Source organism: Nothobranchius furzeri, chromosome 5, assembly GCF_043380555.1.
Source record: "Nothobranchius furzeri strain GRZ-AD chromosome 5, NfurGRZ-RIMD1, whole genome shotgun sequence".
Lineage (NCBI taxonomy): Eukaryota > Metazoa > Chordata > Actinopteri > Cyprinodontiformes > Nothobranchiidae > Nothobranchius > Nothobranchius furzeri.
Window position 1 is genome coordinate 51,984,427 of NC_091745.1, and position 22,701 is coordinate 52,007,127.

Below are 22,701 nucleotides of genomic sequence, written 5' to 3' on the forward strand. Positions count from 1 at the left end.
ATGAAAAGAAAATTAGGCAAGGGAACAGATTAGCATTTATTTTCATATGATGCAAGTCAAAACGTAAAGGTGCATTTTTGTTACGATATGTACAACACATACAGACTAATGACTACAGGCTTGTCCAAGAACTGAAATGACCCTTTTAAAGTTCAAAGAAATAATGACAATCATATTCAATGAGGCTAAATTCACAAATGGCCTCCATTAACAGAAATGGAGTTTACATCTGCCAGGACTGATAGGCTAACAGCCAGTTCAAGAACATAGCCCAAAGTGTAGATGTGGTTAAAAAAAAACTGCTCAAATCTTTAAAATTCTCCAACAATTCTTATTTTTTCTAAACTTTCTACTAAAATATCGTTATAATGTAACTGACTAGCTGTTAGCTCCTAAGTCCTGTTGGGTGTTGACTATTTCTCTGAGCAGAGGCTGTTCAGATAACCATCCACATCAAATAAGATTGTTTAGATCTTTTACACAGAGGCACGTCAAAATGTTAGAAGAGTCCGTTTAAATCTGTCTCACACACACACACACACACACACACACACACACACACACACACACACACACACACACACACACACTCAGAGAAACTTCTTAGTCGCCCTCCAGGCTGGTTATCTCCGCTTGCCCACCTTCTCCGAGCAGACCCAGCAGCTTCATGTATGCGCTCCTGTCACACACAGATGTGTCATACTCAGTATTCTAGTCTCCCACCTGACACCTGCTTATTGTCTAGACAACATAAAAACAGTGGAAGGTGGTGGAAGTTGTCTGGATGTGATTCATGAGCCTGCTCACCTCAGGGTGATGTTCTTGCCCAGTCCTCTCTTGTGTTCTGCGTTTCTCAGACTAAGAGACAGGCTGGGTATAAGAGCTTCAACCACAGTGGGATCTAAGATGGCCACCGTCTCCAGGACACCGTAAACCTGCCTGTCGTACACGCCTTCATTCTCCTCCACAAATGACCTAAAATAACACCACGAGAAATCTCTGAATGTGACAAACAGGATTTAAGGTCAACTAGTGTGTTTGGAGTTTATAAAACAGCACCAATCTGCATACGCAGACATTTACTGTTCCAAGTTCTTGGTGGTTACCTCAGGGCACTAATCATCTGCATGCAGGGTCCTCCTGCTGCTGCAGCAGCACACCGCTCCACCACCAGCTGTAATGCATCTGTGCTCGTCTTCCTCACTGGAGAAACGGAAGCATTAACAAGCACGTTTGCAGAAAAGATGGATAAATTCAGTTGTTTAAAAGTCTCTTGTACCTTGTGGCTCATTGACCAGCATCAAACAGCGCAGGAGAGAGGGAAGAGGGAGGGTGAGGAGGGAAACATCTGTGTCACCGTTTCTTCTCAGGAGCTCCAACAGGAACATCAGGACCGATGAGAGGCGAGGAGGAGGAGCACGGCTTTTAAACTGGAGGAAGCGCTCACTGTGATGTAACAAAAGGCCGTGTTACCTTCAGGTTTGGGAAGAATTTTATTTATGAGGAGATTCACTGAAAAGCTACAAGACAGCATGAACATGGCTTGGTTAAAGTTTTGAGTTATTTTAAAATCTTAAGAATGACTGATCACCAGTTTTAACAGATATTAAAACCTACCAAAGCACCTCCAGGATGGTCCTCCTCAGCGACGCTCCCTGAGGGGTTGGAGCGGCCTCACAGGCACCAAGAAGTACCGGGTGGTTAGCAACAACGCCCATAGAAGGGGCTGCGGGGAGGAAATGGTCCAGATATCTGTGGATTACAGAGCAAAGCTGCTGCTTGAGGCAAGAGCTCTGCAGCTGAGACACACTGGAGGCCACGGACAGACCCTGGAACAGAATAAACCATTAACAGAATACTGAAACTTCCTGTGGTTCTCTTTGCAGTAGAAGAACTGTGTGCTGAACGGTTCAAACGTTGTGTTTGTGCCCACCTGAAGGAAGAGAGGCAGGCTGTCCCTCAAAGCTCTGTCCTGCTGTGGGAGATGGTGGGGAAGCAGCAGTCCGTCTACGAGCCGAAACAGCAGCTGCTGAGCTTTGGAAGTGGCCAGCAGGGGGCTCCAGTGTTTCACTACGCAGCCTGAATAACAGAAACACAACCTTGATGAGGACTACTCCAGCCTGCCCTTAACAAAAAGCCTGGTTTACGACACATACCCACAATCCAGTACGCCAGCTGGATTCCCTCCTGGTTCCTGCTAACCATGTATGGTTTGATGTGCTTCAGGATGTCCCCGATGTAGTCCAGGGCTCTGGTCACCATGGCCGACCGCTCGGACAAGAGCTGCAGTTGACTGTACACGGTGCCTACAGCCTGAGGAGAGCAGGTCAGGGAGGACGTTACCAGAAACCTGCTGCAGGACTGTGATGTAATCATGCTGCATTAAAGACTAATGCAAAGGCTCACGGATGTGTGTTTGTGTTGAGTTTAGTACCGGAGAGAAGACCCGTCACAGAGACACTAAACTTTAGTTATTACCTTAACAAAGGTCTCAAGAGCTGAAGTGGGCTCCGGTCTAGCTGCTGTGGGAGGAAGTCCGGCTCTTTGCAGAAGAGCGTCCACCTCGGGAAGCCTCAGCACGAGCCGGGTCAGCTCACTGAGCTGCTCTGCCAGAGCCCGGCCTGAAACACAAACACAGATTATTAAGATCTAATCCAATCCTTTACACGTGCCACCAGCTGGAACGCGACATGAAACTCAGAGATGCACGGATCTGGAGGTGTAGGTGCGTGTACCTGTTCTGCTGTCGGTCCCGTCCTGGTTCTTGTGAAGGTGCTGCTGCAGGACACATCTGAACCAGGATCTCACAGAGAGGCTCTGAGCAGAAGCAGAACTCAGTGAAGACAACAGATCACTGAAACGGAGGCAAAGACAGCAAGACTTAGGCTTATTGATGATAAACACATTATGCAGCCAGCAAGAGCGGAGACCCGAAACCCCACCTGTTCTGGAGCATGTGGGGGAGGTAGCGAGTCACAAGAATCGGCTGAACCATGTCGTCCCAGCCAAAGCACTGCATGATGGACTGGACTGGGTGGGGTTGAAGGTCCTGGGGGGCAGAACTGGGGAGATCGAAGGCCAGCAAGGTGAAACCTGTGAATGAAACGCAATGAGTGCTTGAATTATTAATTACAACGGTTTGTTGTGTATGTCCAATGTGGAGTTCTGAGCGATGTTCTGTAACAGAACCTGTTCTAGTACTCAGAACCTCATTCTGGTTCTGAATGTTCAGTGGCTCTCCCCCCCCCCACCTCCACTAGACGTCTGGTGTTCCTCCCGGGTGGAGTTACTGACCTGCAGCAGCATCTGCCAGCTGTGCTGGAGGTGTCTGGGAGAGGCGCAGGCTGTGCAGGAAGGGGAAGAAGTGAGCCCACAGTGCAGCGGCCACCACTAGGTGGCGCTCTTTAATCACATTGGCTGTGGTGGGCGCCCAGACCGGGGCGGGCGCTGACTGGACGCTGCGTTGATGGACCCGTCTGGAAGGACAGACACATTCACAGAACAGCACAACGAATCTAGCTAATCCAGTGCTACAAACACCCTGCCCCCTTCTCCCAACTCCACCCTCTTCTTCAAATCCCTTCGCTCCTCTGTTTCTTTCCCTGCTCCTTCATGTGTTTTTTTTCCCCTCTCCTCTCTCATGGGGGATTACCGAGCGTGGCGATGCGCTGCAGCGAGGAGCGGGGTGGGTGGGGGTGGAGGGTATCAGAGACAGAGAGAGGAGCCTAACGCTGATCCCCTGTACACAGAATATACTTTGGCTCCTTTGGCTCATCTCTTGGCCCTGGCATCAGCTGCTACAGCAGCTCCACAGTGGCTGGCATTAGCCCTGATAAGCAGCTGAAGGAGCTGTAATCTCATTTAGACTGAAGATGATCCCTCTGTCCCTCATTTTTGGGATGGGGCGTGAAGAAGCTGAGGTTAAGGTGTGCTGGGTAGGAGAGGAGCACCAGCATCCTTCCTTCCTTCTCTCTCTCTCTCTCTCTCTCTCTCTCTCTCTCTCTCTCTCTCTCTCTCTCTCTCTCTCTCTCTCTCTCTCTCTCTCTCTCTCTCTCTCTCTCTCTCTCTCTCTCTCTCTCTCTCTCTCTCTCTCTCTCTCTCTCTCTCTCTCTCTCTCTCTCTCTCTCTCTCTCTCTCTCTCTCTCTCTCTCTCTCTCTCTCTCTCTCTCTCTCTCTCTCTCTCTCTCTCTCTCTCTCTCTCTCTCTCTCTCTCTCTCTCTCTCTCTCTCTCTCTCTCTCTCTCTCTCTCTCTCACACACACACACCAAGTGTGCCTTCCCTTCCAGCAAGGTTGCATCTAATCCAAAGAGCTGAGACAATCGATTAGAGTCTGAATTCATTAGCCTTGTTCCTGCTGCGGCGTGGGCCTCTCACACCCATCAACCCTCGTTGTACAAGACATCGTCAAAGAAGCTACTTAATCCTCCTCATTGTGCTGTTTTATGTACAACACACACACACACACACACACACACACACACACACACACACACACACACACACACACACACACACACACACACACACACAAACAGAATCAATGACACAAACTGTATTTGCTCCACATGTTCTCCCTCTTGTTGCTTTAAATCAGAGTTGATTCTACAATCGTTATGGCAACAATAAAGCTTCAGGAGGACCAGGAGAAGAAAAGAGCTCTGCATCCAAAACAAACTAACAAAGAGAAACTTTTTCCAGAAAACCTGGTGTTGTGGGAACAACGGTGCAGATCCGACTGAATCAGCTCACCTCATCAGCGTCTACCCCGCCCCGTCACCCTATAGCCGGCGATCATTTCATAAAATCAAAGTGAGGAACTCTTCCTGCGCCCGGCTCCTTGCCTCGTCACCATGACGATGGCCATCGAGAGCGAGCGTTTGTTCGGACCCTCCGCTGCCTCGGCCACCGGGACAGTAATTCCCATATTACATGCCGATTCCACGTGGCTCTTAACAGACATAATGACACAGTGACTAAATCTGCCAGGCTACATTATCACCCATTAATTGTGCCACAGTAAAAGGCATTAATCACAATGACATACCAAGGATTTCCAGGCTTAGGAATTCGGTTTCATTTGGTGGGATGAATTGGGAAGAGCATGCATGGTGGTCTCCTATCTGGCTAAATGGGCCAGTGTGGTTCAGGCCTCTGGGAGTCCTCTGCCTGCTGGGACCATTAAAGTGCAAATGGACAGTGGATCCTGCCCTTCCCTTCCTAACAACATGGAAAAGTAACAAAGACAGACGTGGTGGACGACCTTATGGTGACTTTAAAAAGCTGTTCTAGTATTTGTAGGCGTTTACGGTGCAGGGTTATTATAAAAATGTGATCAAACCAACAACACGGCAGACTGGCATCACAACGGACTCCGAAGCCTCTGTTCCCAGCTCTGCTTCCCCACATAAACAGACAGCCTTTCAACCGTCTCCCTCTAATCTTCAGCCGGGGTCGTTTGTGTAACGAACACCTCTGTCCTACAGCTGAACCCATCCTGAAGCTCCGCTGACCGTACTCTCTCACACAGCCACAGAACCGCTCCCAACTAGGAGGCTCATAGAGAGTAACTCTAATCTGGGCTTTGGTAGCACCTGGGGAGGGTGACACGAGGGTCACCGGGCCTCCGGAGGCCTACTGGGGCCTCGGTACGGCACAGATTCTTTACAGACACTCCTTCCTGTTAACTGGACAATCCTCCTATTGTACGAGCAAGGTAAGTGGACTCTGGGATGGGCTGGAAGAATAAAACATATCACTCTTGTGTGTCTGTGCCCAAAAAAAATACCAACAGTTTGACATGTCAGCCATTCACAGAAACCACTTCATGGTGAATGAATGAACTGTGGAAAAAAGGGGGACGAAAGGGGACGGGGAATACTGACACCAGTTTTCTCACCTGAGCTGTGCAAGGACGGTCTGCAGGAAGCCCAAGGCAGAGTTCAGCTCTGACTGACGACAAGCAGGCAGCAGCCAATCAAAGCCCTCACTCAGCAGCTTTTCCTCAGACAGGCTGAGGCTGGGACTGGTCTCAAACACCTCGGCTACACCCTCCAGGTAGGAGCCAAGTGGCCCCCAGAGGGCGAGCCTACGAGAGACCTCGGTGGTCTTATTGTAGAACTCCTTGGCTGTCTCACTGAAGGAGAACGCCAGCCACTCAGCCCGAGCAGCAACATCCAGACCCCTCTCCTGCAGACGAGTCAAACATGTAAAGATGTTGCGTCTCCAGCTGTAGGACAGGTGAATCATTGTGATGATAAGCAAACACACCTGGAAGAGCAGCAGCAGTGACAACTGCCCTCTCCAGACCAGCGTGCGGTGTGAGGGGGGGCAGTTAGAGGGCAGGAGGCTGAGAAGGTCACACGCTCTGTTGGCCACGTCCTCCAGCTCGACCTGCCTGGCCACCACCAGGAACAGCAGCAGGAAGTTCAAGAGGCCCGTTTCCGACAGCTCCTGCATCTTCTTTGATGAGAATTTGGAGTAAATCCTGAAGACAGAGGCAGGCAGGAGCCAAGGTGACTACAATCGTTCTGATTGGTCAAATAAATCCGTTAAATAAAATTGTTATTTGAAACTCGGATTTCTTTGTTAAAGCTCATCAGAGGAATTTATTTACCTCAAATAAGGACCTAAAAATGCTGACTAACTCAACACTTCATCCCTTCAGCTGCGTCTATCACCCTCTGTATGTGTGTGTGTGTGTGTGTGTGTGTGTGTGTGTGTGTGTGTGTGTGTGTAGGAGACAGACCCAAAAAAAAAACAAGAGAAGTGAGTAAGAATAGAGAACCACCCAGCACGCTGTTAGATCCTGCGGGCGCTGTGGAGAAATGCCTTTAAAGATCATGTTAAATGTCAGAGACACTCAGACACACAGCAGTAGGTGTGTGGTCCCTCACTCTACAGCCAAACCAATTTACTGCAACACCAGAGACAGATCAATAAATACACACACACACACACACACACACACACACACACACACACACACACACACACACACACACACACACACACACACACACACACAGCTCGCTGTTTGCCTGCCTGGCAGGAGAACACAGACAGCTGAAAGCCCCCCCCCCCCCCCCCCCTCACCGGCCCATCTCCCAAACACACAGATGCAGCCCACACAGGTGAGTGGAGCTGCTGCTCGGGTCAAAATGCAAACAGTCAGCTTCCCAAGAATAAAAACCACAAGAGTGGTGGAAATACATGAAGTGAGCTGGGAAAGACCGGTTTAACACCATGTCCAATTTACTGACGCCCACTGAGGACTCTAAAAGAGGAAGTTGGCCGAGCGTGCGGCCGGCGCTGGAGGAGAGGGAGATTTAAACAGATGAGGAGAAAATGTAACAGGGATACAAGCAGCACACGGCGGGAACAGCAGCGAGGATATCTCCGTCTTCTCCCAACCTGCCTGTTTGTTTATTCCGGACAGATTTGTTTTAAATGGAGGCGAGCAGATGCTCCCAACTCCTGGCGCCGGAGATCAACATGCTCGTAGTCGATCCCATTTAATGTAATCGTTGTCTGTGTCCCGCCGAGCCTGCCCAGGAGTGGGAACACTGCCGAATCGTTGTAACGATACAGTCAGCACGCCTTGCGCCTCATGGGAGGGGGTGGGTGGGTGGGGGGGTGGGGCACTGATAGTTTTTGGTGGAGGGTGATGGAGCAGAGAGATTCTGGACTGGTCCCAGCACAGCCTGGCTGTTGCCAGGCTGCCTCCCACCACCACCCAAAGCTCTATTCTCTATCCGTGTTGGAAACCAACACAGCTTCGTTAAGGCGAATTAACCACCACGCTCGTTAGCTAATTAGCCCCCATGTCTGCAGTGCTACTGAGCACATTCCTGACAGAGGGAAGTCATTAGGCGGATTTATCTACGGCTGCCGCTCTTTGGCACGCAGCCGCCTTGGGATGCAGAACGGTCCAGCACTCGGTTATGATGAGAACATCAGCTGCCGAAATGGTTAATTTTAGTTTTCCATCCCCCCAAACACACACACACACACACACACGGTCTCTCCGTTCTAGGGCCTCCTAAACTCTTTAACCAAGTCAGTGCTCAAGGGAGCAGGTGTGGAGTTGTGCATCAGTCGGGGGCTCCTCGGGTTTGGCCCGTGTAACGAGCAGGTGGTTGACTCCTGAGACACCTGCTCCTCTGGTGGGCCTCAGCAAATATCAAAGCCACACCCGGAGATTCTGGTGCACCTGGCACACACACAAACAAGACTCAAATGCATGAGAGCTTATGATCACACACACTGTGGGAGCATTGCTGCCGACATGCACCTACACACCAATCCAAACAGCTGTTTAAACACACCAGAACATCAAGGGGGAAACTAATCTGGTAATCCTAGTCCTGAATGGTAATTAATTCTCCAAACCCCATCTTATGGTGTGGAGATGGCTGCGCGCTTCCAAGATCAGTTTTGTTATGGTGGAAACTTGTCGTCTGTCCGTTCTTACCTCCCTTTGATCTGCCTTTGTGGGACCCCACCGGCCCCGTCCTGGGAGAGGCACAGGGCCAGGACTCGGAGGAATATGTGGAAGGAGTTGGCAGAGCTATAGAGCTGGGTGTGACCTGGAGAGCAGAGGGGAGAGGGAGCGCAGCAGCTGCGTGCCTGCTCCAACAGAGCCAGAGGCGTTTTGCACACCGTTCCCAGACCAGACACCCCCAACCAGGGCACGATAAAGGAGCCATTCTGGTGAGGATAACAATACAAGCACCCTGGTCAAAACGGAAATGTGCTGCATTCATTTCTAAAATTAACATTCAACAGTGAGGAGGATGCAACTAAACAAAAGCAGCATTCTTCAAAAGGGTTGTGATCAAATTTACAAGACAGCTAACGGAGGCCAAGCAGAAATGTTTTACAATCATGCCGTAGATGAAAGTCAGGTTTTACTGATGTTGTGCCCTAAAGAAACGGCTGCATCCCATTCTGTTTTTGTGCTTACCAGATTCCTGCTGTAATAATCCCAGAGGACTGAGACGGCCGAGGTGCTCGGCTCCCACAGCAGACACAGACTGAGGCAGCAGTGGACGTGCATCCTGACCTGCTCTTCTGCTAGACCATCCTATCAGTAAAACACAAACCAGGTTTCTGACTGATTTACCCGACGACAGAAAACAGATAAAGGCAGAGGCCTCGCTGACCTTTGGGCTGCAGGTTAACCGGAGCAACTCCTCCACAAACGTCCAGTTGTGCCCCAGATGTTTCTGAGTGTGTAAAAAGAAAACGGGACAGAACATATGACAACCTCCGACTCATCTGCTCTGCTTTCAAAATCACTCTCATTCAATATGTTAAGAAAAAATATTTAACGGAGAAAATAAAAGGCTAATGGGATTATTTATTACTACTGATAAAAGTATTTTCATCATTCAAAAACTATATTGAAAACAAACACTTAATTTTTTTTAAACAACTAAAATATCCGTTCAGTTGGTGAAAGTCCCAGACAGCGCTTCCTTAACTATTAAAACACCAAACAGAACAGTTAATTACCCAGACTTCATTTCCCTCTGAATCTGTCAAACCCTTTTTTATTTATGTCGCAGACTTTTTCTCCCAGCAAGTTTTGCAACTCTCGGTCTCTTACCTCGTTTAGACCAGTGCCGCTGCGGCCGTACTGACCCAGCATGGCCAGGTGAGTTATCAGCCACCAGGTAAAGCCCACAGGGTCTTTACAGTGTGAGGGAAGACCACTGGAATTCTCCGCAGCAGGCTTCCCTGAAACCAGGGGCCTCAGCAGGGAATTCATGTAGCTCCAGAAGGACTAGAAGACACACGCATTGGATAATCAAACAGCGGCCATTTATTGTGTGATGGTCCACCTGTGTGTACTACCTCTGTGCGCAGCACTTTGCTCCTGTGCTGCAGGAGGTGCATGAGCAGGACCCAGAGCTCTTTGGTGCAGAGGCAAGAGTAATGATTGCTGCTCAGTGCATCCGTGGGCCTCACCTACAAATCAGCAGGTTAGAGGCAGTTTCTGCTGGTCGTATTCTTAATGCGGCAATCACATAAAATCAGTACTTATTGAGCAAGAAAACATTTCAAAAACACACAATGTGAAACGCAACGGGCCACTCACCTTGTTGTATTTGCCCATGGCCAGACCGGTGAGGTCACACAGCAGAGCACGCAGGTGCTCCTCAAACAGGCTGGTATCCGTCAGGTTCTCCCCGGTCAGGTTAACAAACTGGTGGGCGTAAACCACCTGTCCTGGAGGTAGTTGCAATAATGACTCAATATAAAACACACACACACAATATACCATATGGTGCGAGTCAACACGGCTAGTTCTTATTTTCTGTCTGAGGGATCTGTCCACGAACCTCGCATCTTCTGACCAAGTGTGTGCAAGATCTCCAGAACCGACCAGTGTACGTCAAGATGAAGGTGCAACAAATGCCAAGAGGGTGGAAGAATCTGTGGGAGGAACGAGCGAGAAGTTAGAGTTCAATGACAGAAAAATCTACAGAGGCTTCGGCTTTCCTCTCATTTGATACGGTTCTCCGAGCTCTGCTACACCCCCCGCTCTTCCCACTTTAAAGCAAGCTGGTTCCTATGCAACACGCCCTCTATACACCGTCTGAGCTGGAGTCTGTTTCATGCAGGAAAAACAACATTCGGCTGTACCCTCCCATGGTTCTGTATGCAGAAGGAGCTTTGAACACTGGCAGGCAGGTCCTTGAGTCGTCCTGTGAGGAGGGTGATGCTAAACAGTTCCTCCAGAAGAGCAGAGGGGAACTGACTCTCCAGCTCCTCATAAGGGTGTGGGTGAGCTGCATCCAGAGACACTGAAGGTTCCAGAAATCTACACAGACCAGACATCCAAATAAATACAGAAATACAGAAACATCTGCAAACACACTGAAATTTTGTTGTTGATGTTGTGAACATTACATTTGTGGATACCTGTGCAAGAAGACTTTGATGTACTGCAGAAACCAAACACACTGTTGTCGAAGGTCCTCAGCCTCATAGTGAAGACTGCCTGCTTGCCCTGGGCAACAAAAACACTTTATATTAAATCCTTACAAATGAAATATTTTAGTCAATTCACGATAAATATTGAGCACCAAATAAACAAACTAGAGCCCGACCGATATATCGGCCGATATTGGGGGCATTAACAGTATCGGCTATCGGCCAAAAAGACGGCCGATATTGCGCTACCTATCCAGCAGATGGCGCCAGCTTTATGAACTCATGTTGTGTGGCTCCACTCCTTTGAACTATGAACACGAATTATTGTTTTGGAACTTTTTATTTATTTATTCTTATTTACGTTTCTTATGTGCAATTATTTCCGGTCCAGGGTGAATAACCAAGTTAACTTCCTCAGAGTGTTACTTTGTTACAAAGCACAAGTATTACGTTTTATTTATTGCTGCATTTTTATTATTTTAATATTCTTAAGGGATCTTCTGTCCCTAAACTTGTGTGTGTTGTTAGATTCCCCAGAGTTAGCCAAGTCAGAAAAAAACATTTTGTAACCAGATGTTTTAGAGGAAGAAAATATCATTTCTATAGCACCTCTCAAGATAAAAATCCTGAGGTGCTTCATAAAAATAAAAAATGTAAAAATATAAAAAATAATTTAGAAAATGGTTAAAAATATATTTCAAATGAGCAAAAAATAGACAACTGTGATTAAAAAACAAAATGTAAAGAAAGAGAGAGTAGAAAAGAGGGAAATCAGTGGATCCTGAGGAAGGTGGAATAGGTGGGGAGAGCAGAATAAAGAGAGAGTGGTGAAGAAGGTCATACAAAAGCCAGCTTGAACAAGTGAGTCTTCAGCTGCTTTTTAAAGGAGACCACTGAGTCCACTGATCTCAGGCTCAGGGGGAGAGAGTTCCAGAGTCTGGGGGCCACAGCAGCAAATGATCTGTCACCTTTGGTCTTTAGCCTGGTGCTGCACAACCAGTAGGCTTTGATCACTGGACCTCAGGGACCTGCTGGGGGTGTAGGGACTAAGAAGATCACCAATGTAAGATGGTGCTTGTCCATGTAAGGCCCTATAGACCAGAACCAGGATCTTGAAATGAACCCTGAAGTTGACTGGCAGCCAGTGAAGCTGGAGGAGAAGCGGGGTGATGTGGGTGTGTTTGGAGGACTTGGTCAGAAGCTGAGCACAGGCATTCTGAACCACCTGTAGACGGTTCAGGGAGGCTCTGCTCAGACACGTGAAAAGAGAGTTACAGTAGTCTAAGCGTGAGGAGATGAAGGTGTGGATAACTGTCTCAAGTTCAAAGCAGGACAGAATGGGACTCAGCTTAGCGATGTTCCTGAGATGGAAGAAGGAAGAGCGAACAAGAGAACTGACATGAGAATCCAGGGTGAGAGCTGGGTCAAAGGTCACGTCAAGATTCCTGACGGAAGGTTTGGTGTGGGAAGCAAGCTGACCAAGAGTCTCTGACTTTGGGAACCAGCTTGTCTGGGGCACAGATGAGGATCTCAGTCTTATCTTCATCCAGCTGAAGAAAGCTCCCAGCCATCCAGGTTTTGATAGAGTCTAAGCAGGTGTGTAACAGCTGCAGCTTAGACATCTCATGGGGCTTAAAGGAGATGTACAGTTGGATGTCATCTGCATAAAGATGGTAGGAGATTCCTTTGAAGGAGCTCAGGATGTGCTGAAGAGGAAGCAGATAGAGGAGGAAGAGCAGAGGCCCCAGCACAGAACCTTGTGGGACACCATGGGTAAGAGAGGTGGTGGAGGACCTAAACTTGGAGATGGCCACAGAAAAGGAGCGCTCAGAAAGATAAGAGGAGAACCACTCCAGAGCAGTTCCTGATAGGCCTACCCAGTCTCTCAGCCTCTCCAATAGCAGGTGATGGTCAACAGTGTCAAAGGCTGCAGTCAGGTCCAGCAGGACCAGAACAGAACAGTCCCCTGCATCACTGTGAGTCAGAAGGTCATTAGAGACCCTAAGAAGAGCTGTTTCAGTAGAATGAGCTCTACGAAAACCTGACTGTAAGCAATCATAGATGTTATGTTCATCAAGAGCAGCTGTGAGTCGTTTAGCCACAACCTTTTCCAAGATCTTGGAGATGAACAGAAGTTTAGAGATGGGTCTGAAGCTGCAATGGAGAGAGGGGTCGAGACTCGGTTTTTTAAGAAGCGGGTGGATTACAGCATTATTAAAGTAAGCAGGGACCTGACCAGAAACCAGAGAAGCATTAATTATAGAAAGCTCGCTGGGACAGATGGACTGAAAAGCACTTTTAAACAAAGATGAGGGTAAGATGTCGAGGGGGCATGCAGAGGTCTTCATAGAGTTAACTAGTTTGGTTAACTCAGGCAAAGAAACAGGAGCAAAGCTATCTAGGATGATGGGCCTGGTTGAGTCGGGAGAGGCAGCGATAAGGCTGAAGGAGAGATGCTAGATCTAACCTTATTGACTTTGTCCACAAAGAAAGACAGAAAGTTCTCACCGTCTGCAACAGAGTGGATGGAGGTTGTAGGAGAGGCAGGAGAGAGAGACGATGCTGCTGATGGTGTTAAACAGCACCTTGGGGTTCCCTTTGCTCTGGGACACCAGGTTGGAGAAATAGGAAACCCTGGCATCTCTGAATGCAGAGTTAAAGGATGTCAGAAGATCCTTTAGGTGCAGCAGATGGACGTGGAGATGGGTTTTCTTCCCCAAGCGCTCAATTTTTCTGCATTGGCGCTTTAGGCTGTGAAGGCTGTCATTAAACCAGGGAGTAGGGTTCACTGCAGGAACTGATCTGGTTCTGACAGGACAGATATTGTCCAGAATGGAGAGGCAGTGCTTGTTAAACTGAGAAGTTAAGGAATCTGGGTCGTTATCAGAAGAACAGGGTGGATCAAAAGCAGCAGAAAAATTGCTAGCTGTGCTCTCATTAAGAAAATGAGAACTAACCACACGGCGAGCAGGAGGTGGGGACGCAGAAACTGACAAGTTAAAGAAAATTCCATGGTGATCTGAAATATAAACGTCCTCAGGACAAACACTGTCAGCATTTAGACTCAGGGTAAAAACAAGGTCTAGAGTGTGCCCCCTGGTGTGTGTGGGGCCAGAAACATGCTGGGTAAAGCTGAAGGAGTCCATAAGGCTGGAGAAATTCATGGCAAAGTGATCAGAGGGATCATCAACGTGGATGTTAAAGTCACCAACAATCACCAGTCTGGACAGCTTCACAGTGGAGGATAGAAAGTCACTAAACTCCTGAAGGAAAGAACTGTTTGGACCAGGTGGACGATAGACCACAGCACTAGGGTTGTCACGGTATGAAAATTTAACCTCACGGTTATTGTGACCAAAATTATCACGGTTTTCGGTATTATCGCGGTATTTTTTTAAACGGTGTTGCATATGTTCAGAAAGCATTGATAGTCCTGTTCTACACAAACTGAAATAGTTCTGAAAAGGTTTAACAGTGTTTATTAAACCTGAAATAACACAAAGCCTTAGCAAAAGTGCAACTTTTCACAAGTAAAGGAACAAATAGCTTATTTTTCTGGAACTTGTTACAGTAGTCAGTGCAGGTTTAAATTATACAAATCCAAACATTCAAAACATAAACAATATGTAAACAAATCAAAGAAACACCACTTGTTTTCTCATATACTTGTTTTCTTCATTATCAAAATGAAAATCTAAAACTCCAGTCCACACTTGACTTGAGCACTGTACAAGTCAACCTTAAAAAATATGTATTTAAAATAAATAGCCACTTTAAACAAATTACTAAAATAACTACTACACTATGTAATCACATCCAAATGTTCAAGTATAAATGGCATTGAATAAGTAAACAAATCAATGACAAGGAACTAATTGTATATTTCTCTTCATCATCAACAAATAAGATGCTTCATCCAGCAACAGGGTGTCCGTGACACGGTTTAAATGCTGGCAGAGGACGCTGCGGCTGCAGTATATAGTGACTCGTTGCATTCTCCCTCAACCAAAAGTCCTCACGTCATGCATTTCAGCTAAAATGCTAATGTTAACTTACCTTGCACTGGCTGTGGAGACGTGGGTGATCGTCACGCAGATGTGCCATGAGATTTGAAGTGTTGCTGCCTTCTGCAGACACTTGTTTCCTGCACGTTCTGCAAACGGGATAGCCGTCTTCTATTAACTGTCCCTCAGCATTTTTCAGAAATCCCAAATATGCCCATACTTCCGATTTAGTCTTCTTTGAGGGCTGATGGATGTCCTGGGCGCTGCCGTCGCCTCCTTCGGCCATTATTTCAGCTTCAAAGTTTTGGTGCCGTTGCAAATTAAAAAGTGCGTGTGCGCGCAGCGGGAACTTCAGCTGAAGCGACGGTGGCTGGTAAGGGTCATCGCGCCGAAACCGCGGCCACGGTAAACCCACCGAGATAATATAGTTTTTTAAAAACTGGACGGTTATTTTTATTGTCAACTTTTTTACCGGGGTTTACCGCTATACCGGTTACCGTGACAACCCTACACAGCACAGTAGAACGGGTCCTTACGCCCGACTTTAATCAGCTGCAGTTCAAAGGAAGCAAAGTGACCAGAGGTTGTAGAGCTATATGGATGATGGTCTCTGAAAACAACAGCTAGGTCTCCACCACGACCAGAGGGCTGGCTAAGAAAACAATAACCACTCGGGCAGAGTTCAGTCAGACCAGAATAATCAGATGTTTGCTGCCAAACTTCAGTCAGAAACAGAAAATCCAGGTTTTTAGAGAGAATTAAATCATTGAGCAGGAAGGACTTATTGTTAACAGAGCGGGTGTTTAATAGAGCCATGCTGAGTGAGGTGGACGAATCAGAAACTACAGAAACAGCTGGAGTTAGTGGACATAAATTAGCGGGGTTAGATCCACAGTCTCGTCTCGTCTCGTCTCGTCTTCCTCCGCTTATCCGGGTCCGGGTCGCGGGGGCAGCATCCCAACTAGGGAGCTCCAGGCCGTCCTCTCCCCGGCCTTGTCCACCAGCTCCTCCGGCAGGACCCCAAGGCGTTCCCGGACCAGATTGGAGATGTAACCTCTCCAACGTGTCCTGGGTCGACCCGGGGGCCTTCTGCCGGCAGGACATGCCCGAAACACCTCCCCGGGGAGGCGTCCAGGAGGCATCCTGACCAGATGCCCAAACCACCTCAACTGGCTCCTTTCGATCCGGAGGAGCAGCGGTTCTACTCCGAGTCCCTCCCGAATGTCCGAGCTCCTCACCCTATCTCTAAGGCTGAGCCCGGCCACCCTACGGAGGAAACTCATTTCGGCCGCTTGTATCCGCGATCTTGTTCTTTCGGTCATTACCCAAAGCTCATGACCATAGGTGAGGATTGGGACGTAGATCGACCGGTAAATCGAGAGCCTGGCTTTCTGGCTCAGCTCCCTCTTCCCCACGACAGATCGGCTCAGCGTCCGCATCACTGCAGACGCCGAACCAATCCGCCTGTCGATCTCCCGATCCCTCCTACCCTCACTCGTGAACAAGACCCCGAGATACTTAAACTCCTCCACTTGAGGTAGGACCTCTCCCCCGACCCGGAGGTGGCAAGCCACCCTTTTCCGGTCGAGAACCATGGTCTCAGATTTGGAGGTGCTGATCCTCATCCCAGCCGCTTCACATTCGGCCGCGAACCTACCCAGCAAGAGCTGAAGGTCAGAGCTGGATGAAGCTAGGAGGACCACATCATCCGCAAAAAGCAGAGACGAGATTCTCCTGCCACCAAACTCGACACACTCCACACCACGGCTGCGTCTAGAAATTCTGTCCATAAAAGTGATGAACAGAACCGGTGACAAAGGGCAGCCCTGGCGGAGTCCAACCCTCACTGGGAACAGGTCCGACTTACTACCGGCTATGCGGACCAAACTCACGCTCCTCTGGTAAAGGGACTGAATGGCCCTTAACAGAAAGCCACCCACCCCATACTCCTGGAGTGTCCCCCACAGGGTGCCCCTGGGGACACGGTCATAAGCCTTCTCCAAATCCACAAAACACATGTGGATTGGTTGGGCAAACTCCCATGCCCCCTCCATCACCCTTGCAAGGGTATAGAGCTGGTCCACAGTTCCACGGCCAGGACGAAAACCACATTGCTCCTCCTCTATCTGAGATTCAACTATCGATCGGACCCTCCTCTCCAGTACCTTGGCGTAGACCTTTCCAGGGAGGCTGAGGAGTGTGATCCCCCTATAGTTGGAACACACCCTCAGGTCACCCTTCTTAAAGATGGGGACCACCACCCCGGTCTGCCACTCCCTAGGAACTGCCCCCGATGACCACGCAATGTTGTAGAGACGTGTCAACCATGACAGCCCTACAACATCCATAGCCTTGAGATACCCAGGACGAACCTCATCCGCCCCCGGGGCTCCGCCGCTGTGTAGTTGTTTGACTACCTCAGCAACTTCTGCCCCCGAGATCGGACAGTCCATCCCCAGGCCTCCCAGCTCTGGTTCCTCCTCGGAATGCGCATTGGTGGGATTGAGGAGCTCCTCAAAGTATTCCTTCCACCGTCCGACTATAGCCTCAGTTGACGTCAGCAGCTCCCCATCCCCACTGTAAACAGTGTGAGCGAGTTGCTGCCTTCCTCTCCTGAGGCGCCGGACAGTTTGCCAGAACCTCTTTGGAGCCGATCGATAGTCTTTCTCCATGGCCTCACCAAACTCCTCCCACGCCCGAGATTTTGCCTCGGCAACTGCCACTGCTGCACCCCGCTTGGCTGTCCACAGTGTTTATAAAAACCACTTATTATTATACATACACTTACTATTTAGCATAAAGCAATGGAAGGGAAGGCTTGCATTCACCTACATAAAAAAAAACACTACAATGTATGTGAATTCACTTACATTGTTTTATGCTAAACTAAGAAAACCAACTGCTGCCAGATCATATTGGGCTGGTTATAAAATGCTTTTGCTGACTTGTCGAACTCTGGGGAATCTTAACAAGATACAATTTTACTGAGTGGTGGAATATTCCTTTAAGTTAAAATGTATTTGTGGAAACCACAGTTTACAAGAAAAAAATTGAATGTTAGATTTATGCTGTGACTGAGTTTGTGTGTTCTGTTGTTTTTGAGATCTGCTAAATAAATCCTATTTGCATTACTTTGAGTTATTGAGACAGTTCTTTTGTGTGTAATAGAGAAATAAGTTTGCATCACAAAGGTAGAGAATGAAGGGCTTAAGCTTAAGAAATGTTTTATTTTTATTTTTTGTGAGGGAGATATTGGCTATCAGACTTTGTTAAAAGTTTTATAACGGTATCGGTCCCAAAAAAGCATATAGGTCGAGCCCTAAAACAAACATTGTATCTTAATTAATATCATGGAAAATCGCCTTTCTTACATAATGCCCAGCTTCTTTCTTAGCTACACTTGCCAGTATTATGTCATCAACCCTTTAGTATTAAATATAAGGACTAATGTGTTGGTTTACTCTCTTTGTTTTATTTATCCAGTGTGAGTCCATGTGCGATGAGCAGAGTAAATCAACTAAAATGCTGCTTGGAAATGACCAAATTCAAAGACAGAAATATTTAGAAGAAAATTATCAATAAAACTAAAATATAAGTAAATGAAATCTGCTTCAGCTGGCTTAATAAATTACTGCAAACAGCGGGATTTGAACCAGCGTGACGAAAGGCAGGCGCTTCAACCAGTGGACTAGGACTAGTGATGCCCCGATAAGAAATTATTGAGTCGGTACCGATATCCGACATTAATATCACTGTTATAGCCGATAACGGATATAATGAAATTAATGACTCTAAAATCAACAGATTTTGTACAGAATGAAAATGATTAAAGCTGATTATGGCATTATGTACACACACCACACACACACTTCTGAAATGATTACAATCACGGTCACATGACTAAGCAATTATCCCCCCCCCCCCCCCCCCGAAACAGATAAACAAATAGAAACAAGATGGAAAAAAAAAGGTTGTTAATATTGGCTTAGTTTTATTATCGGACCAATACCGATAAGTTAAAAAACAACTAACTCCGGCCGATACCGACGTTGATGTCAGTTCTGAGTATAAACTGAGTCTGACGAAAATAACTGTTATTTACTTATAAATATTTACTTACTTATAAATGACATCTCAATAGTGCCAGCGGTAATATTTCATCTTAAATTGTGCCTACCTTTGCTTTCAAAGGTTTAAAATAGTGTGATCTGGCTCCTATAACTTTTGAAAATTTATGCAGCACCATTCAAACAAAACACAGCATAGGTGCACATCCCAGTATGGTCATTCACAAGTAAATAACAATAGTGATCTTCTGGGATAAAGTACAAAAGCTTTTAGATGAGATTGTGGTTTACATTTATGCAGACTTACCAAAGTCGTGTGAGTTGGACTGCACCAGGTTCTCCAGTCTGTAAACCTTTTGACTGAAACACAGAATCCTATCAGCTGTGGCGGACAAGCATCTGCCTCTGAGTGAATCATCACTAAACTTTTGTGTTAATGGAGCAAAGTGAGTAATGCAACTCCAGATTTTTTTGCCCTCTTTATGACCACTTACCTAAAAAGACCAAAAAGTAATTTTGTAGATTCAACCAGAGCCGTTTCTGTGACCCAAGGGAAGCCGAAAATCTCCACCGTGTCCTTCTCATACTCTGTAGGTGCTGGATCAAGACGCAGCAGCAGCCTTCAGAGAGGAGGCGGTATTATTAACACAATGTATTTATGCTCAATAACAAAGGCAGATTCATTATTAACCAAATTAAGCCTCATGTTATTAAATAAGAGATGCTGCTTGCACCGTTTTAGGGACCCTCGTGAAATGTATCCGTCTGTGGACAGAGCCTCATCTTTCACTTCAGAGCAGCAGAAACATGGCGGCCGGGCGCAGGCCAGATCATTCTGGCTGTCTGTTGCAAAGGGGGAGACTGGAGGAGTGAGGGACTCGCTGAAATCATCCGCCATGTTGTCAGAAACACCTGAGATGACGACGAACGGGAGGAACTAACAAAACAAATGTATGTAAAACAGACAGGACTTCACGTTACTGTTTGAGACACCAGAGCAAAACACAAACAGCCTTTTACCCTTCCGCAACACACCACGGTATGCCCCCAAACAAAACACCGGAAATACAAAGCGGAACGTTAACTTGCCATTTAATTTCTCCTTTAGGGAAGATCCTGTGGTGTATTACTATATAAAAACATGGCAGCATTAGTAATACGTGTCCGTTGTTTACACTGTTTCAGACTTCCGACTCTCCCGCGCGCTCACTGCACGCAGGCGCGAACTCGCCCTCTGTCTGATGATTGGTCAGAAGTTTCCCAGTGGGCGTGGCTAGAGTCTGTTGAATTCCATAGTACAAGATAGTACCCTGTTGACACTTCCCTTTTCGCCATGGTGGAAAAATTCCGTTTTTGGTGTAGTTTATCTCATAATTTCTCGAGCGAGTAAATTAAGCACATTTAACCCAGTTTAAGCAGTTAAAACGGCCGCATGTTTCCTGTTTCATTTGCGTAAACAAAGCATATTTACATCATGTTTTATCGGGCCCACCTAACAAGTATAAATCGGAACAGAGAATTATAACCCAGAAAATATAAGTCCACTTTTTAATAAAAAAAAAATTGCTAGTAAACTGGCTTGCCGTGCCTTTTCTGTTAATGCACTTGGATTCAGCTCAAACTAATTCAGCGGTCTAAGCTGAATTTTAACCACCCGAGCCCTAATTTCCATATGTAGATCTGTCTCTCCCGACCGTACCTCTCGCCATCACACCATTTCTTGCAGCCCAAAGCATTCTCGCATCTTTATTAAATCCTCCCATCCACGCATGCAGTGGATGTGCTCGCCTAGTCGAGTTTAAACCCGCTTTTCTGCACACTTAACTTTTGCGACCGAGATATGCACAATAAACGAAACGTTTTGCATGGTTTACTTTGCATGCTTTAGGCAGCAGTCAATGGAGACAGAAATGGACACGCCGGGAATCTGTATCTCTTTTTTTTTCTTCTCGCGGAAGCGTGGACCTCCCGCTCGGTTTCCATCGGGAGGATGTCCGTCTGGGTGAACGCTCTGTCGCCTGGATGAGAAAGGTAAGCGCTTATTATTTTGTCCCATGCGCTCACAAAGGCAGTCTATCCTATGATGCAAAGTGGGAGTGAGATTTGAGCCCCCTCCACCCCCTCCTTCACTAATCCAGGTATTTAGTTTTAGCTGTTTGTGCCACAGTTCCAGACGGACTACAACAGAGGGATGGTTTGCTGCAGTTTTCTGGACGCTCCTATAAGAGTTCACATCATTCTCATTTAGCAGGAGGGAAGAGGATTTGGTGCCCACTGGATGCAGCAGCATTTTATTATGTTAAGGTGATAACCTAACGTTGTAATTACTTGCACTCTGCTAAGGCTCCAAGCTCCAAGAAGGACTTAATGAAGTGTGAGTAAAGGATAGTGCACTGACAGACTGCTGAACATTTTCCACACTGGCTTAAACTGTGCATCACCACAGCAGTTTCCCATTTAACCCTGATTAGCCCCCATGGACATTGTAATTTAGTTCAGCTATGATATGTTTGTGTAACAGTTCGTCCTTTAACTTGTTAAAATCTCATGCAAGAAATTATCTCTGCTACGTCACACAAACTAATATTTGCAGGACAACTATCACTAATATTGCAAAAGCAGTTAAATTAAAAACAATAGATAAGTAAGACATGTTTTTAATTAAAATCAGTAGTTTGGTCCTCACAGTGTTATAAATATGTTTTTAGGACAGACTGGTCTGTTGAAGTTGGTAGCAACATTTGTATTTGGAGCTATTGTGATATTCTTAAGTCACGAGTCGATCCTCACCCGTGGGCTTTGGGAAACAATGACCAAAGATCGATCCATCCATCCATCCATCCATCCATCCATCCATCCATCCATCCATCCATCCATCCATTTTGTTCCGCTTATCCGGTGTCGAGTCGCAGAGGCAGCAGCCTAAGCGCAGAGGCCCAGACTTCCCTCTCCCCAGCTACTTCGGCCAGCTTCTCTGGGGAATCCAAAGGCATTCCTTGGCAAGTTAGTCCCTCCAGCGTGTCCTGGATCTTCCCTTAAGCCTTCTTTTGGTTGGACGTACCCAGAGGAATCCTAACCAGATGCGTGATCCACCTCAACTGTCTCTTCTCGATGCGGACGAGCAGCTGATCTATTCTGAGCCCCTGCTGGATGAGGCGAGCTTCTCACCCTACTTCCAAGGGAGAGCCCAGACACCATGGAGAAAATTTATAATAGAAGGTCCCAAGGTGAACCCAGGATATACTGGAGGGATTATATATCCACACTGGCCAGGGATCTTGGGATCCCACCGGTGGAACTGGTGGAGGTAACTGGAGAAATGACAGTTTGGACCTCTCTGCTATAGCGGCTGTCCCTGCAACCTGGACCTGAATACGGAGATGAAAACAGGCTCTCATAGTGCTTGCATTATAAAATTTGCAAAAATGTCTAATTGCCATGTTATTCCCCACTGTTTAATGGAGCCAACTGGTTTGGCTCAATTTACTGACATCTTGTTTCACATGTAGTAGTTAGCAATTTAAAGTCTGGTGTATGAAATAATAATCTGACATTTTTAAGTAAAACATCTAGGTATTAGCTAATGCTCATATAACAAATTAATAATTATCCATTATATTTTCATTTGTACTTGTATAACAATACAGAAGAGAAAATAATACAGATACAATTGTGAATAATCACCCGCAGTG

The 22,701-nt window shown here is 47.0% G+C and overlaps 1 protein-coding gene across 2 annotated transcripts; it reads right to left on the bottom strand.

Moving 5' to 3' along the window:
• Nucleotides 1-23: 23 nt before the first annotated feature.
• Nucleotides 24-20,213, bottom strand: mms22l (MMS22-like, DNA repair protein). Of its 2 annotated transcripts, XM_070550911.1 has the most exons (26): nt 20,099-20,213; nt 19,744-19,946; nt 19,504-19,629; nt 19,317-19,369; nt 10,927-11,014; nt 10,648-10,825; nt 10,344-10,437; nt 10,100-10,230; nt 9,856-9,969; nt 9,608-9,784; nt 9,162-9,224; nt 8,963-9,082; nt 8,471-8,706; nt 6,268-6,484; nt 5,897-6,186; nt 3,295-3,476; nt 2,943-3,093; nt 2,736-2,854; nt 2,479-2,621; nt 2,157-2,313; nt 1,934-2,079; nt 1,618-1,829; nt 1,280-1,446; nt 1,107-1,203; nt 808-975; nt 24-679 (listed from the first exon to the last, which is right to left on the bottom strand). In XM_070550911.1, the coding sequence occupies exons 1-26, from the start codon at nt 20,099-20,101 to the stop codon at nt 604-606; spliced, it is 3,711 nt and encodes a 1,236-aa protein (XP_070407012.1). In that variant the 5' UTR covers nt 20,102-20,213; the 3' UTR covers nt 24-603. The 2 variants fall into 2 exon arrangements, with proteins under 2 accessions (XP_070407012.1, XP_070407013.1); XM_070550912.1 differs by lacking the exons at nt 24-679; nt 808-975; nt 1,107-1,203 and having other exon boundaries at nt 1,338-1,473.
• Nucleotides 20,214-22,701: the final 2,488 nt, after the last annotated feature.

Excerpts from the sequence above, each read along its gene's own strand:
- mms22l (XM_070550911.1), bottom strand. Across the intron at positions 9,083-9,161 it reads GGTTAACCTGCAGCCCAAAG|GATGGTCTAGCAGAAGAGCA; the intron begins GTCAGCGAGGCC and ends TTTTACTGATAG. Across the intron at positions 976-1,106 it reads CAGATGATTAGTGCCCTGAG|GTCATTTGTGGAGGAGAATG; the intron begins GTAACCACCAAG and ends GTGTTATTTTAG.